This window comes from Lontra canadensis, unplaced genomic scaffold (assembly GCF_010015895.1).
Source record: "Lontra canadensis isolate GAN:19392208 unplaced genomic scaffold, GSC_riverotter_1.0 scaffold24, whole genome shotgun sequence".
In the NCBI taxonomy this organism is placed as follows: Eukaryota; Metazoa; Chordata; class Mammalia; order Carnivora; family Mustelidae; genus Lontra; species Lontra canadensis.
Window position 1 is genome coordinate 3,028,852 of NW_022631018.1, and position 17,553 is coordinate 3,046,404.

Genomic DNA, 17,553 nt, shown 5'->3' on the forward strand with positions numbered 1-17,553 from the left:
TGCCTTCCAGAGCCTTGAATCAAGGAAGATAAGAAGGTCCACAGAAGCCCAGCTCAGAACAGACCAGCTGGAAGATTACACATGCCTTTCAGTGTTCAGAACGTAGAAGATAGGGAGAAACTTCTCTCAACTAGGGGGATTTGGCAGGAGCTCTTTGGAGGTAAGACTTCATCTGGCAGAGGTTGCATTAACGGTCTTCCAAGAAGAGAGAACAACTTGAACAAAGGTGCAGAGGCTGGGGAGAGCAGACCACATTTTGGGAACAGTGTATCCGATTTGACTGTTAACATTGTATACGTGTCTGGGAATGATGCCCAAAGGTTGCTTGCTGGCTGGTGAAAATGGACAGATCATATGTTTGTATGTTAGTTGTAATCTAAGAGTAAAGAATCTCAGAGTTAACAAGTATTTACATTTGTTCTCCAGTCTTGGGCTTGAATATCTCATTTAAATGATATATATTAGCTCCTGTCTTCCAGGGAAGGTGTTTTTTGTTTGTTTGTTTGTTTGTTTGTTTAATCTGATTGCAACCTGAATAGTTGCTGGTTAAAAGAAAAATGTTTATGTATAACTGCATTTGTGTTCATTATTTTCTGTATTTGTGTCCATTTACATCAAGATTTCTTCAAGAGGGCCGCATGGGGGCTCAGTCGTTAAGTGTCTGCCTTTGGCTCAGGTCATGATCGGGGTCCTGGGATCGAGCCCTGCATCAGGGTCCCTGCTGGGTAGGAAGCCTGCTTCTCCCTCTCCCACTCCCCGTGTTTGTGTTCCCTCTCTCACTGTCTCTCTCTGTCGAACATATAAATAAAAATCTTAAAAAAAAAATCCTCAAAGATAAGGACTTTGTTTGATTTAATCCACTTAGATCAATGACAGTCTTTGATCATCCTGAGTAACTGATATTTGTCATTATTACAGATTATGATGCATGATTATCACAGAAGAAATTCATGTCTATAGCTTTTAAGGACTTGATTACATCATTTCAAGCCTGATAGTTTTGGAATCACCATTTAGAGCTTAAGACACCTCTGCCTTCACTTCAACCACCTGTCTTCATACCTTGAGGAAGTTGCTGAGTTTTAATACTCCTTTGTCCTTGGATTATTTATCTAAGACTTCCCAGAAATCATTTCTCATCAGTTCAGTAGGTAAGTGAATATTCAGTGCCCAGTGCAACATTAAGACACATTGTTTTTCCTGAAGACTATGCCCAGTATACTAACAGCCTTTCATAATTTTCTTAAAGGGAATGTCAGTAATCATGTGTAGGAAAAAAACCACTTTTCTGGTTTTTTTCTTTCTGTAAACTATTTTGAATTTAAATAAATCAGCTCAAACTGAAATCTATTACTGCCTTTTAGTGGTGGATTTTGTATAGCCATTAGTCAATTCTTCACAAGTGAAGGTGAATGGACATTTTTTAAAAGAGGCTTATAACTTTTTTTTTAAAGTTTCTAGCATGTATTCTTAAGAGATAAGTGATCCCTAATATCTGAATCTTGCAAAGGGAACAGAATTTACATTTGTCTTATATATCTTTCATTTGGGAGTCAAGCAATGACAGCAGGCTTCTTAGGTTACTCAGTGTATGGGTTTGGGCCAAGCTCGGGTGATGTTTCTTTCCCCCTCAGAAAGAATGTGCATGGAAACCTAGACCAAAAGCATTGAGATAACTCACCGCTATAATAAAGCTCAAAAAGACTTAGGACCAGAGTACAGGGGTACAGAAACTTAGACATCCAATGCTAGTGTTTCCAGAGTGTTTTTGTATAATAACATTTTTGTGTTGATATGATGGAATTTTGAAAATAAAGGTACCATGTTACTCTTTAAGGTATAATTATAAAATTCCTCATTCATAAGTGTAATAATTCCGCTTTCTTTCTGCCCTTTAGCCAAATTTATAAGGAAAAATGATTCCCAACGGATATTTAATGTTTGAAGACGAAAATTTTATTGAGTCTTCTGTTGCCAAATTAAATGCCCTGAGGAAAAGTGGCCAGTTCTGTGATGTTCGACTTCAGGTATAAAAATTGATATTTTATTACTAAAAGCAGTAAATTAAGCAGATTTACTTAATTTCTTTTTCATGGTAGGCATTTCATGAAATAACTTTAAAAAGCAGTGATTTACTTATAAATATTAGATAAAGAATCTGATGTGGTAATTAGCTAGAGAAATACATAGTCCACAGTACTTCTGATTTTAATTCCTCATAATTTCAGGTCTGTGGCCATGAGATGTTAGCACACAGAGCAGTCCTGGCTTGCTGCAGTCCCTATTTATTTGAAATCTTTAATAGTGATAGTGATCCTCATGGAATTTCTCATGTTAAATTTGATGATCTCAATCCAGAAGCTGTTGAAGTCTTACTGAATTACGCCTACACTGCTCAGTAAGTACTTTATAAACTGTGTAATTAGGGGATGTCATCAGGAAATTCCAAGTCTCTCTAAATTTATTTCGATTAAGGATCTGTGTTTTAAGGCCTTAGTATCGTAAATGATAAAGAACTTTTTTTTAATAGGTTGAAAGCCGATAAAGAATTGGTAAAAGATGTCTATTCTGCAGCAAAAAAGCTGAAGATGGACCGAGTAAAGCAGGTAGAGTACGAGAAGTTAATATATAAGGAGAACTATTACTAGCAAGTCTGCTTTTACATGGTTAGAGGGCATAATTTGTCATAAGCCATTCTTAGTTTCAAGAACTTGAAAAATGGCCCCCTTTTTTCCCCTAGAGAACTGAATGTTATTTTAACCATTTATTAACCATTTAGTTACAGTTATATAGCAGGGTCATACTTCTCAGATAATTTGAGCTAAACCCTTGCTCTTCCAGTAGTCTTCTCGGCTGGGTAGCTGTATCAGTCACTGATAGCAGGGTGTAAAATACTTGTTTTTCCTCAAGAGTTAATCATATAGCTTATATTCTCAGTTTATTTGTTGTTCTACACACTGGAGTTCCTCTTTAAAAGGACTCCTTCTAGAATTTAACGCCATTGAGAACTGCTTAATAATTCATGGGGTAAAGGGCTTTAAGTCTTGTGGTGTCTGGGTGGCTCAGTTGGTAAAGCATCTGTCTTCAGCTCAGGTCATGGTCCCTGCTTCCTCTATTCTGCATTCAGCAGCATTTCTCGTGCAGAACCCAGTTCAGATTCTGCCTTCATAATGAAGTCTTTTCTAATTATTCTAGTTGGAAATATTTATTTGAACGTTTCATACGCATTATCACAGCATTTCAGTTTGTGGCATCTTTCCTTAAACAACTTAGACATTTGTATACCATTCTTTGATGTTTATTGTTTGTATACATGTGTTCTTCCCAATGTTAAAGTTGTTTGATTAGGGCAGTGATTCTTAATTCATCTTTCTATCTTCACGTAATGCTTACACACTGAGTATTAAATATTCATCAAGTAAAATATATGTAAGTATTGGTACTTGTGCATTTCTTTTCCAAGGTTTGTGGTGATTATTTGCTATCTAGAATGGATGTTACCAGCTGCATCTCTTACCGAAATTTTGCAAGTTGTATGGGAGACTCCCGTTTGTTGAATAAGGTTGATGCTTATATTCAGGAGCATTTGTTACAAATTTCAGAAGAGGAGGAGTTTCTTAAACTTCCACGGCTAAAGGTGAGTAAAAATCTATAAAGAGATATATACTACTTAGTTCCAGGCAGGGAGGGAATCTTTGTCCATGTTTCAAGCATGTAAGTAATGGTTAGGAAAAAATAGTACATTCAAATGATACTTTTACTTTTGGCAGTGTAACAGTTTTCTGCCTACCTGTTTGTGTATTTTTTTGGCTACTGATTTTCTTTCTTTTCTTTCATTCTTTTTTTTTAAGATTTTATTTATTTATTTGACAGAAAGAGATCACAAGTAGGCAGAGAGGCAGGCAGAGAGAGGAAGGGAAGCAGGCTTCCCGCAGAGCAGAGAGCCCGATGTGGGGCTCGATCCCAGGACGGTGGGATCGTGACCTGAGTCGAAGACAGAGGCTTTAACCCACTGAGACACCCAGGCGCCCCGGCTACTGATTTTCTTGTAAATTAGAGTAAATATGTGGAATGTGATTAGGCATCTGTGAGCATTTTATTAGGAAATTGAGCCGTAAGCTGAGAATTACAGGCTCAACACTGATCTATGTGTCACTGTTTTTTCCCAATTCTAGTTGGAGGTAATGCTTGAAGATAATGTCTGCTTGCCCAGCAATGGCAAATTGTACACAAAGGTAATCAACTGGGTGCAGCGTAGCATCTGGGAGAATGGAGACAGTCTGGAAGAGCTGATGGAAGAGGTTAGTTTTAAAGTAAATGGGTTTCAGCAGTTCTTAAAAATTATTTTGCTATAACATGAAGGATTCCCTCTCACTTTTATTTTATAACCGTCACCCTAAAGAATTTAAATTTTGCTATAGGTACCCCTAAGCTGAGAAACAGGGGGGGTGTCCAGGTGAGCTGAAGGCACCGTTCAGTTTGGTCTTCTGCTTTTCTTTTTTTATTTCTTTGCTTATTATGTGCTGTTAACTTCCTTTAAAGTAGCATGTAATTTGCTTTAGAAATGGCAGGAGACACTGAAATTTTCTGTAGATTCTTAATTTTTCTTCACAGGTTTTTGCTTTAAATTTGAAAGTAGGTAAAAGCTTCTAATGGTTGTTCCTCCCCATTGATTTATCTCCCCATAGGTTTATTAACAAAACTAGGATACCCAAGACTGAAGAAACAAGAAGAAACCTCCAGTGTATTGACACGTAAAGAAGCAGCAGTCCTGCCCCAGTTCTCCTAAGAAAAATCCGCTGTGGGCAGAGAGCGATGATGATTTAATGGTGTTTACTCCTTTACAGGATTCTCTCTTTAAAGCTTTGTGTTTTTCAATGGTGTTGTTCATACACATAGTCACTCACTTACCTTGGGCTACTTTTTAAAAATAACACAAGAAAGATTTGATGGAGAAATGGTGGGAATTAAACATATGCCAACGGAGCAGTAGAGTGGCCCTGCATCTGTCATTCCACGTAAGCCTTTCAGACTCACTAAAGGCTTACCAGATCTGTTAGGCCTTGAAACATGCTGTTATCATTATGCTCTAAGAAGGCTAACAGGTGATCCCTCGGTTTTATATCCTTTCCCACTTGAAAATCAGCTGCATTAACCATGTGTTTGCATCTGCTAAGGGAGTTATCTCTGTCTCTACAGCTTGTTGCATTTTGCATTTGCTTTTTATCTGTTTTTCTTGAAATTGCCTGCAGGACAGAAATATGTTAATGCAAATCAGACCACTTCAAAGGTGTAAACCATATTCCGTATTTTATTGTAAATATGTATATTCTTTAAGAGCCTATATATATTGTACTAGTGCTTTTTTTCTTAATGCTATATAATAGAAGCCATGAGAAAATGAAGATTTCTTTCAAGCCAATCAAGCCAAGGACTCTTCGGCCAGTATTAGAAGAATCCAATCTGTATTTGATTTTTGTTTTTTAAGTTTTTACAACCATGACCTGTATTTTCTTTACTTCGGGATCCTGCCAGAGCAAGATGTCAAGTTCAGGAAGCACACTGGAGGTTACCTTGAGGCGTTTGTGTGAGCTGCATACTAGCGGAGTAGCCATGGAGACGGTAGCCACATGGGTGTTCTGTTGCTGTTTTGCAGGTTCAAACCTTGTACTACTCAGCTGATCACAAGCTGCTTGATGGGAACCTACTAGATGGACAGGCTGAGGTGTTTGGCAGTGATGATGACCACATTCAGTTTGTGCAGGTACACATTGCACATCTGAGGTAACCTCAGGTTAAAATGTGATTAGAGCATTTTGTAGCATACTGAAATTTTCCTTTAATAAAGGAAAGTGGAAGAATTTCATTGGTATAACTGAACAGAAACATTTTTGGGACAAAACAAGCCTATCTTTCTTAACAGTTACTACTGTTTTTGGCACATAAAAAGAAATAAATTCAACACATTTAGATTTTTTTCTCAATGAAATAGGATTTACAGGTAGTGAGAAAGGCCGATAAGATGAAACAAAGTAGAAATTGACTTTTTGGGTTAGGTTACAAAAAAACAGTTTGCAACAGGAATGAGTGTTGTTAGACCCTCGGGGGTTTTTTTTGTTTGTTTTGTTCCGATTTTGGGGGTTTTTTGTTTTGTTTTGTTTTGTTTTGTTTTTTTAATCTTGGGTATAAACTTTTTTAGTCTGGAGACAAATAATTTAAAGTACACAAATCATAAATGTCAAATCGTGAACCCACTAATTTAAACACTACTTGGGTCAAGAAGAGATTTCTGCTTCCTGGAAACCTCTTATCCCTTCCCAGTCACCTCCCTTCACAACCCCCCAGACAAAACCATTACTCTAACTTCTGAAACAACAGACTACTTTGCCTGCGTTTAGCGTGGACACGAATGGTCATGGAGTGTGCCTTCTCTTTGGCCTTCAGCTCAACCTTGTCTTGGTGAGGCATTAACTGTAGAATAGGCTGAGTTAACCCAGTTTTAAGGAATGGTTTTCTTTAATAGAAAGTGAAATAAAGAAAACGTGAGTATTCTGTGGCAGTAGTCACCAGATATCTTTATTTTCACAAAAGTGTCAGGGTGTGAGTTAGTTGAGAACTTTTTTTGTAGTTGTGCATTTTGAACAGAGTATTTTTCCTCGTGACTCTAAAGATGTATTTTTTTTTTTAAAGTTATACTTTCAACAGTTAAAGTTTGCGTGCCCGATAAGTGGCAGGCCCTGATGTTCACGTGTATGAGGGATAGTTTCTGGTTGTAGGACCTTACAGCAGTAGACTGAAACGGTACACTCTTACAGGAGTTATCTACGAAAGGCATACAGGGGAGGGTGTGGTAGAGCAGGAGAGAAACTAGGGGAATTTTACAGAGGAGGCAACATTTGAGCAGCCCTAGGATTGAGAAGAGTTTGCATAGCATATAAAGAGAGGTATGTCGGTTACATAGGGGGATAGGTTAAATTACTGTACTTCTTTACAGCAAAAATCTATACATTAGTCCTATTTTAGACATGTGGCTAACTATCAGATGGCAGTCTCTAGGTCATGGGACTCCAGCTGATTTGTGGTTTATTTCCTTTTGTTTTTCTTACTCCCGTAAAGGATGGCATTAAACCCTTCAGTTTTTACGACCCAAGCACAGGGGGTAAAGCTTGTAAGACCAATTTACATCCTATTGCAAGAAGTCATTTTAAAAAAAATGATAAGGGCTTGATTCAAAGGCATGGAGGAGGAAGAGTGGACTCTAGACATTTATAGTTTCAAAGGTTGAATGAGTCCTTAGTGATCATTTAGAATAAGAAAATTAAGCAAAAGGAAAAGGAAGGATTTGAGAAAACGGAATTCTGACATATGTGACTCATTAGAAGGTGGTTCCCTAGATATAAAGATCATGAAGTTAAACAGGATGAGGTGACACATTAGGCTTGAGGAATAGGAAAAGAGTTTGACAAGAAGCCATTAGAAAGGAAGGAAGAAATTAGAATCAAAAGCTAGCTAACATAGGTGGAGATAATTTTGAAGGAGGACAATAAGTTATTAATTGAGTCAAATCATTCTTTGGGAGGTCATGTAAAAGAAGGTTATAGATACCATCTCTTCTGCATTAATTGTGGGAGGCCACTTCGTAATCTTTAGTGGATATAAGTTCCAAAGAGTATTAAAGTCAGGAATCTGTTAGCTTGAGAAGTAATAATGGTTGAAAAAGAAACCGCCACCAGAGATAACCCTCTGGTGAGCCAGAGGCAAAAAAAGCAGAGCCAGTGGGTGGCTGGGTGAGAGTTGATACAGGAAAGTTTGAAGATAAAGGAGAGGGAAGGATGGGTTTGGAAATGTTCCAGAAGGAATATAGAGGAGTTATCCAGCACTTCTGTATAACTTGTTTAAAAAAAAAAAAAAAAAAAGTCTTTGCTGTTAACCCTGCTTTTCTTTTACATTGATTTTTTTTTTTAATCAATTATAGTCCATACATTAGAACAGTTTTCTTACTGTGATAAAAGCTCTTAATGTAAGCATTATCAATTTGTGATACTTTGGATCCCTTCTTCCCACAGATTGGGATGGGGGTTTATGTACCTTGTAATTCTAGTAGCAGAAGACACAAGTCTGGCATAGTATAAAAAGAGTGGCTTTATACTCAGAATTTCTAATCTTTTAGTTGTATTGCATTAGGCAATGCATATCTTCTCTGAGTATTGTTACCTATAAAATGGATTGGCAGTACTGGCTGTAACTGGATCAAACGAGATGATGTGAATAAAGTTCCTAATACCTAGGTATATAGTAAATGTCTAAGTAGAACTTAATGTTAACCGTTAACCTAGTACATGCTCTACCTGTTCTCAAAATAGCCTACATACGCTGTAACCACAATTGTTGAATGGCCCAGACCAAACTTCACGGCTTCAAGTAGCTACCAAAATCTTTTCCTCTAAGAGTTGTTACTTGGCTTTATTGCTTCCACAAGAAACAAATTTCTACTGTAAATCTTACCTACCCATGTGGCTCTGGCCCTGGGGACCAAAGTAAGTGGATAAGCAGACTTGATCAGGTACTGAGGGTGGTACCTGTTTGTTTGGTAGTTCTGCCTAGGGGGTCTTTGATTCCTCTAATTCCATATAATCATATCCTTTAAAAGTCGAGGGCTAATGTTATTGGAAGAAAACCATCAAAGGGAACTCCTACACGAGAACACAATGTGATTCTCTTAAAGTTATTTGGGAAAATTTGTAGCTTTGCCCATTAGTGTTCCTAAAAAAGTATTCTACTTTGGTGAATGTTTGGTTCTTTTAGTAGTAGTGTTCCATTTCTGGTTTCTGTTTTTTTATTTCTGTGTTTTGATGTAGTTTGATTTGTTTAGAAAAGCACTCTAATATCTGTAAGGTGGTCCTGAGAAGTACTTCTCAGAGGGACTGGATTGGATAAATTTCTGCTCACTTTTTTGCTGGCATTGTATGAAGGATATCAGAGTTCATATGATACAATTACATTCGATAATTTCTTGGAGACAGTGGGTTAAATGTATTATTTCAGATAATTCATAACCCTTTTAAATTAATAACCTCTTTTGAAAGATGATTCTACACTTAGTATAAAGAGTATGAGAGCTTATGTAGATTATGAAGGGGGGTTCCTTCCCGTCTCCCCCACCCCCCACCCCATTGAAGTATTCTGATATTTGATCTATAGTGTTTTTTAAATTTCTTAAATTGAGCTTTTCCTGGCTAGGCTGTTTGTGTAGTTATAGTTGTTTCATTACAAGTGGAGATGGACGTATGCCAGTAATTTGTGTCAGTTGGAAAGTGTTGGTTTGTCTTAAATTTAGGTATGCTATAAACGTCATACATAGGTGAAAGACACGTTTTCAGTGTTGTGGAATAGCTCAGGAACAAAGGTACACCAGGTATGGTCTTTGGCTAGGTTTCTGTAGCTACCTTTTGATTTTGCAGAAAAAGCCACCACGTGAGAATGGCCATAAGCCGATAAGTAGCAGTTCCACTGGATGTCTCTCTTCTCCAAATGCTACAGTACAAAGCCCTAAGCATGAATGGAAAATCGTTGCTTCGGAAAAGACTTCAAGTAAGTGTATTACGCTTGTCAGATTGTCTTTGAAGTACTTATTTTTAAAGAAGGAGTGTTGAGCGGAACCATTTAATAACTTTGAAAGTCACTGTGGAGAAAAAACTCAGAAGCAACTAAATTTGGAAAACAATAGCAGATCATTCTATGCTGGAATCTGGAGTCCAATTCAGGATCACGCAGGAAACCAAAAGTAACAATAACTGCATCTTAAACATAGAACTTTTGTGCTTACAGATAACACTTACTTGTGCCTGGCTGTGCTGGATGGTGTATTCTGTGTAATTTTCCTTCATGGGCGAAACAGCCCACAGAGCTCACCAACGAGTACTCCAAAACTAATTAAAAGTTTAAGCTTTGAGATGCAACCAGATGAGCTAATAGAAAAGCCCATGTCTCCCATGCAGTATGCACGGTCTGGCCTGGGGACAGCAGAGATGAACGGCAAGCTGATAGCAGCAGGTAAGAACAGAAGGATGAATGTTTTCTTACTGAAAACTTTTAACTGGCTAAGCCTCTTAAATGGACATTTGTGCTTGCTTGTAACATATGAACTTTGGAAGATAGGGTTTAATGCAAGCCTTCTTCCTTGGCATTCTGCTTTCCCACATTTTGAAAAGACCAAGAAGTAAAAAGTAAATACTTTCGTGTTGTCTAACCTTTAAATAAATGTCTGTTTCTAATTCTTAAACTATAACGTAGCTGAATTATTGTCCTTATTTTCAAAGCAAGACTAAGCAATTTACTCATACTGATAAATGTTGTTAAAACATCAACTAATGGGGCCTCACTGAGTTTATGGATAAAATTCCTTTTCTCGTTGTGCAGATTACTTAAATCCTTCTAGGCCAGGAACTCTGGTCCAGTTTAATATCTTACACGTACATCTTGATGATTCTTTTTACCAGGTGGCTATAACAGAGAGGAGTGTCTTCGAACAGTCGAATGCTATGATCCACATACAGATCACTGGTCCTTTCTTGCTCCCATGAGAACACCAAGGGCTCGATTTCAAATGGCTGTACTTATGGTAAGTGCACTGTGTTGCAAGAAGAAGTAATCCGTATTTAGCTGTTCCTCATACTTCAGAATGGCAGAAATTCTAATCTCTCACTTTTGATGCAGGGCCAACTCTATGTGGTAGGTGGATCGAATGGCCACTCAGATGACCTGAGCTGTGGAGAGATGTATGATCCAAGCATAGATGACTGGACTCCTGTTCCAGAATTGAGAACTAACCGTTGTAATGCAGGTAAAATTACTCTTCTTCTGGGATATTCAGTATTTAAATATGATAATTACCAATATATAACCTTATTTTATATTCGCAAGGAGTATGTGCTCTGAATGGGAAATTATACATCGTTGGTGGCTCTGATCCATATGGTCAAAAAGGACTGAAAAACTGTGATGTATTTGATCCTGTAACAAAGTCATGGACAAGCTGTGCTCCTCTTAACATTCGTGAGTTGATTTTTTGTGTGTCCTGTTTTTTGGGGGTGTGTGTGTGTGTGTGTGTGTGTGTTTTAACTTCTGAATCAACAGTATATGTAGTGTACGACTTACAGTTCGGGGAGATAAAATAATAATTTTGGCTCAACTTGATTTTATAGGTAGACACCAGGCTGCAGTCTGTGAGCTTGGTGGGTTTTTGTACATAATTGGAGGTGCAGAGTCTTGGAATTGCCTGAACACAGTAGAACGTTACAATCCTGAAAATAACACCTGGACTTTAATTGCACCCATGAATGTGGCTAGGCGAGGAGCTGGCGTAGCTGTTCTTGATGGTGAGTGTTGGGATTTGGAAAAGTGAGGAATAGGGAGTGACAACAGTTTCTTATAAAATTCTGAACGAAGGTCAGTGATGACTATATACTTGTATAATTAGAACTCAGAAACAGCCATCTTTGCCAATGCTCTAGGGATTGTTGGTTTGTTTTTTAGAAGTCTTTTCTAATAGAGACTCCGTTCTTAAAATAATAATATAAATATATCAACACACTATCATCTTTTGATGGGTTCACTGAGTGAAGTTCTAAGTCCTTTCCTTCCATAAACCATATGCAAAGTATATCATCTTGGAATTTGTTCCTTTAGAGCAAGAATTCAAAGAACTTGATCTGCAAAGCAAAAATAAGTACCGATCATCTAGATTAGTCTTTTCTAATTGTCTACTCCTTACCTAAATGGAAGCAATACTTAAGACCATTTTAACAAGTCTTTTGAAAGCATTAAACTTGGTTTTATATAGAAACAGCTTTCTTTTCACATCCATTTTATTGAGTTTCATGTTTATGTAATTAAGAGTTTAGTCAGCCTTGTCTTGGGAATAAAGCAGAATCTTAGTTAAGCTTGTGGCTCAACTGCTGAAAGCATAGATGTGTAGACATGCCAGCAAGTAGCCTACTGGACCATAGCCTGCAGGGCACCCCACCCCCAGCCTTGTCAGTTCTTATATAAATCTATAGATGCAGATAGGTTAAGTGACAGATGAGAAAATAACGATTTTTTTAAAGTTGTATAGTATTTAATGCTAACATTTTATCTGTTTGAAAATAACTAAGTGTTCTGCATATGTATTTGAAAATAAGTGATAACTTCTGGTCTGTTTCCAAGAAGTTTTTGTGCCAAAGTAATTTTATGTAGTTGGAAAGCTCAAGAAAATGTTATCTGAAACCTGCTTTTCTGTAACCTTTGAATCTCAGTTCTTAGGCACTAGAGTAATACAGAATTTCCAGTGCACAAAACTACTCTGGCTTGCCACTACTTAGCTGCATTTTTAGGTGACTTGTCCACCTTCTTTGTGCCTCATTTCATCTGTGAAATGGCAATAATAGTAGCTACCACAAAGAATTACGGGAATTAACTTCAGTTAGATGCTACCCCTCTCCTTTTAAATTACCTGAATTCCAGGTGTGAATGGGTTTTTATCAATTTTGTTGCATTTGTATCCACAGCTCCTAGAGAGCGTTTGCCACATTAGCGAGGCAGTTAATGAGTACTTTCTACACAATGAGCAGGCATTTCTACTAAGAACCACTGATTTTAGCAAAAAATAATTAAGTAGGGGTTTTTTTTTTTTTTCTTATTCTCTTTAGATTTACCTTGTTTCCTTTCTCTTTTAGGGAAATTGTTTGTAGGTGGTGGCTTTGATGGTTCTCATGCCATCAGTTGTGTAGAGATGTACGACCCAACGAGAAATGAATGGAAGATGATGCGAAACATGACTTCACCAAGGAGCAATGCTGGGATTGCAACTGTAGGGAACACCATTTATGCAGTGGGAGGATTTGATGGCAATGAATTTCTGAATACGGTGGAAGTCTATAACCTTGAGTCAAATGAGTGGAGCCCCTATACGAAGATTTTCCAGTTTTAACAAATTTAAGACCCTTTCAAACTAACAGGCTTAGTGATGTAATTGTGTTTAGTAGAGGTACACTTGTGAATAAGGAGGGTGGGTGGGTAATAGATGTTGCTAACAGCAACACAAAGCTTTTGCATATTGCATATTATTAAACATGCTGTACATTTTGTGTTTATTGGGAAAGGAATGCAAAGATGAAGGTCTGTTTTGTGTATTTTTAGGACTACTTTGGTTATTTTACTTTTTGGAAGTTAATATTGTAAAAGAATAAAACAAGACTTGATCAGGCATGTCATTTTAAGAAGTCCCCTCCTCCACATTTGTTTTTGCCAATTTGCACATTAAATGACTCTTCCCTCAAACATGTATAACGGGGGAAGGGGGTTGGGTTTAAGATCTAGACAGTTGGGTTTTTTTAAGGGCCCTTTTTCAATAACTGGAACACTCTATACAAAAGAGACTTATTTAACTAGATGACAATGACTATTTTTGTTTTTATTAAAAGAAAGCTGACATGCCTACCAAGATTTAATCTTTTATGATTGCCTTTTTATAACTTAACTTTTTATATTCTCAGCACAGTGCTTTACCTATTGAAGATAAGGCAGATTCAAATAACTGAAGCAGAGTGGCAGTCTTAAAGGATGCAGAGTAAGGTGTTTCTTTTATACACCCAGAATGCAAACTTCTAAGCTTTTGCCTCAGCTACTTTTTTTTTCTTTTTTTTTTTCTTTTTTTTTCTTTTGGAGACCGCAGTACCAGTAGTTTATTTGAATGGAGTTGCTGAACAGTAACGTAGCTGTGATTTTTATTTGAAACACTGATTTCAAATATTCTGACTTCTTGAGGGTATATTTTATATAGCAAGACACTTAATATATAACAGTAAAGAACGGTGAAGTACTTTATTTTCTAAATAATTCCTGTCTTTATTTATCATTAACAATCCTAAATAGCACCCTCGATTGTGAAAAAAATTAAAACTGTATTGGGTTTATGAATGCAGCCTTTATCAGAACTATGTTTTTGCTCAGTTTTTCTCTTCATATGGATAAATACTGGTTGGGGTGACTTTATGGAATGTGTAGTGCTGCACATAAAACTTATGGTGCCAAAATTAGCACATCCTAATGCTTGCTGCCAATGCAAACATATTAAAGGTACTTTGCAGGAAATCCTTGCACCATGGAATTAATATCCAAATGTTGTTTGTGTACTCATTCGTAACTTAAAAGTTTGGGGGATAGTTTTTTTCCCCAGTAATGATGAGCTTAAGGTATTTGGGAAAACAGTCACCTGCCATGTCTGAAATGGAGCTGATGGTAAGATTTTTTTCTCGGAGAAGACAAACATGTAAGAATCTCATGAGCCAACTGGGACAAGATGACGACCAGTGGCTAACTTGGGTTAGCCACTGGTACTTAGACACCTTCTTCCATTTACTCCACAAAGCACCATTGAGAACCTGCTGGCTCTGTAGTCCGTGACTTTTTTATTTATTGCTGGTTTGGTTCTGGATTAAAAGTAGGTTGGCAGATTGGATTTTGCCTCGTAGGAGGACTATTTTTTTAAATGGATCTGTGTATGTTCTGTTTAGCCCAAGGAAATAAAATCTTAGTTGGGGGATTCAGCAGTGAAATATTTGAAATTACTTCTTAATTCCTAAGTAGCATTAAGCAAATAATAGGTATGAATACTCTGGGTCAGAGTTTTTCTGTATTATTGATGCCAAACAGGTAGTTTGGTGGTTAAAAGTATCTTTTTTAAGTATGTTAGAAGCTCCCATAAAGGGGAGGGAAAGAGCTCAATGACCATTTGTTTATATTAATTTCCATCTAAAGGTACATGTTTTTCTTGAGGGAAGGAGAAAATATGGCATAGCCTCAACATAATTAAAAAAATGTTTTTTCCATCAGTATGGGTTTTGGGGTAGTTTAGAAAGAACATTGGTAATAACTACCCTGTGATCAGTTGTGAGAATGCCTAAAACGTACTAGATGACTAAAACAGTAGCAAAACTATAAAATACCTGCTTGAATTAATAATTTGTTATACTCACACATGAATTTTATTGTGACATTCAAGGTAGGGTTTTGATTTTGGGCCTCTAGTACGTCTTACATGCTTTCCCTTTCAACATGTCTTAGAATTCCTTATCTTTTAGAGCGCTGTGAATTGTGTAAGACTGTTGATTCACAGACCTGTACCCCTGAAACAAATAATACATTATATGTTAATTTCTTAAAAAAATAATTCCTTCTATTTTAGAGGAAAAAACTGGATCTGGAAGTGTGATACAGTCCTCCAATCCTTGCTTAATACTCTAGGTGTGTACCCTATGATTTCTCCAGATCTTAAAATTCTTAAAACTGAAGTAAGTAACAGAGAAGGAGTCCCTGGAGGATATTCCTGCAACTTCAGCATTGCCTTTGGAAGAATATGAGATCACAGAAAATTTTGTCTTTATAATCTTAGTCATTTATTTATATCCTAGTTGGTTCTAAAAAAGGATTTGAAGAGTCTTTCATGAAATGACTATAGATGTATTAACTGGGTGATTAAAAAAAAATGAAAAGGGAAAAGCAAGGAAACATCAATGTATGTAGTAAAATGGTGGTTACCAGAGGATTGGGGTCGGGGGGTTGTAGAAGAGTGATAGTGTTTAAGGGTACAGACTTGTAATGAGTAATAAATAAACCTGAGATCTAATGTGCAGTATGATGAGTATAGATAATGTAATGCTATAATTACGTAATGTGGTAAGTATCACTCCATGGCAGTCATGTTGCAATATATAAATGCATCAAAGTAAGCTATACAACTTAAACTTAACACAGTGTTACATGTCACATTTATTCATTTTTTTTTTTAAATCAAGAAATAGGAAGGAAGCCTCAGTAGGTTAACAAGGAATTCTCTGAAGCACCAGTTTCTTTCATAGTGAAACCAGAATGTTCTCGGTTGTAAAATGATGCACTGAGCAACAAGTCCTAGCACAATGGCCAACAGAATATTGAAGCTTCACTACTAATAGCTCCATGTGTTCCTGCCGGTTGAATAAGAGCAAGAAGCAAAAGCTCAGTTACTAAGTGTGTATAGGGTTGATACCTGGGGGGAATTTAAGAATCTAAAAAGGGTATACGTCTGAATAGATGGCTACACATTTGCTCAAAGTGAGCAAAGGGAGTAATTTTAGCTTGGAAAAAAGGCACACACAGTACCCAACTTGGATGAAAGAAAGAAATGAGGGATGACATAAGATGAGCTGAATGAAATATACAGCAAGTTAGTAAGAGCTGCCAGATTAAAAGGTTGAAAGGCACCTACCAAATGTAACTAGTTCAGTAATTAGCAGGGCCAGCTATCCGTTAAGGCTACTCCCAAATCAAAAGATCTCTAGATCTTATAACTGATAAAATTGAAGATCTTATAATTGATAAAACTGATAAAATTAAATTGATAAAATTGATTGCTTAAGCAAGTGTTTTGTCTCAAACAGGTGGTACTGAGTCTTTAAAGGTCCAGGCTTGAAAGAAAATGTTCTGGTACCCAGAACTCAACAACAAAAAGTAAATGGGGAAAAGATTTAAACAAGACACTTTACCAAATAAATGGATTTCAATAAGCACATGAAAAGACGCTCACTGTCATAAACTGAGGAAATGTAGAGAGTAGAATTCTCTACATAACATACACACCTATTAAAACAGTATCAAATTCTGGCTGGGTTGCAGATCAATAGAACCCAAATTGCTGGAGGAATCAAAATTGGAAGATCACTTTGGAAAACTGGCAGTTTCGACCAAATACCCTATGACACAGTAATCACTTACCTAGGTATTGACCCAAGTGAAATGAGAACCTGGTCACTCCCAAACCTGTCTGTGAGTATAGCGGCTTTATTCAGTCACCAACTCAAATAGCCTTCCAACTGCTGAATGGATAATTTGGTGCATCCATGCAATGAAATACTACTGGGGAATTAAAAGGATGAAGTCTTGTGGAGCAGTGGAATTCATATTTTAATCATGCTGGTGATGATGCAATTGTGTTTTGGCAAAACTCAAAACTAGTTTAATCAAAGGGGCACCAAACCTTTAAAAAAAAATTTTTTTTCTTCGTGTGCAGGAGGAGGAGTAGAGGTAGAGGGACAAGCAGGCTCTGCTGAGCATGGTGCCCAATATGGGGCTCAATACCAGGACCCTGAAATCCCCACCTGAGCTGAAACCAAGAGTTAGTTGCTGAATCAGTTGAGCCACCCAGGTGCCCCCCAAAAGGTATCAAACCGTTAAAGAAAAAGGCTTTAAAAGGGGGACTAGGAAACAGCCTTATTTTACCTTGCTGGAAATCCCAGCAAGGAACCATTGATTCCCACTGGCCTTGCAAGGATTATATACCGAGCTAATGTAGTTTAACCCATAACCACCAGACTACAGTAGAATTGCAAAAGCTAAGGAAAGATTAGAACTAAATAACACGTTGACATCAAGTTTGTAGTTGGGGGCACTGAGCCACCTCACCTAGTGTCATAGCTGATAATTGTTCAAGTTCATAGTGGTGTTTTCACCGGAGTGGGTTTTATTGGTAAAATAGCC

At 37.2% G+C, this 17,553-nt stretch overlaps 1 protein-coding gene across 3 annotated transcripts in view; it reads left to right on the top strand.

Moving 5' to 3' along the window:
• The window catches only part of IVNS1ABP (influenza virus NS1A binding protein), a 19,927-nt gene extending 5,766 nt beyond the window's left edge, over positions 1 to 14,161 (top strand). Inside the window, exons 2-15 of one of the 3 annotated variants that reach the window (XM_032862625.1) lie at positions 919 to 1,151; positions 1,899 to 2,027; positions 2,229 to 2,398; positions 2,531 to 2,606; positions 3,464 to 3,637; positions 4,176 to 4,301; positions 5,657 to 5,764; positions 9,462 to 9,591; positions 9,829 to 10,053; positions 10,500 to 10,621; positions 10,717 to 10,843; positions 10,924 to 11,055; positions 11,205 to 11,378; positions 12,717 to 14,161. In XM_032862625.1, the coding sequence (XP_032718516.1) occupies positions 1,917 to 2,027; positions 2,229 to 2,398; positions 2,531 to 2,606; positions 3,464 to 3,637; positions 4,176 to 4,301; positions 5,657 to 5,764; positions 9,462 to 9,591; positions 9,829 to 10,053; positions 10,500 to 10,621; positions 10,717 to 10,843; positions 10,924 to 11,055; positions 11,205 to 11,378; positions 12,717 to 12,970 (1,929 nt within the window). In that variant the 5' untranslated portion in view covers positions 919 to 1,151; positions 1,899 to 1,916 and the 3' untranslated portion in view covers positions 12,971 to 14,161. Of the gene's footprint in view, positions 1 to 918; positions 1,152 to 1,898; positions 2,028 to 2,228; positions 2,399 to 2,530; positions 2,607 to 3,463; positions 3,638 to 4,175; positions 4,302 to 5,656; positions 5,765 to 9,461; positions 9,592 to 9,828; positions 10,054 to 10,499; positions 10,622 to 10,716; positions 10,844 to 10,923; positions 11,056 to 11,204; positions 11,379 to 12,716 lie in introns of those variants that run through there. The other 2 variants (XM_032862626.1, XM_032862627.1) reach the window with 2 other exon arrangements.
• Positions 14,162 to 17,553: the final 3,392 nt, after the last annotated feature.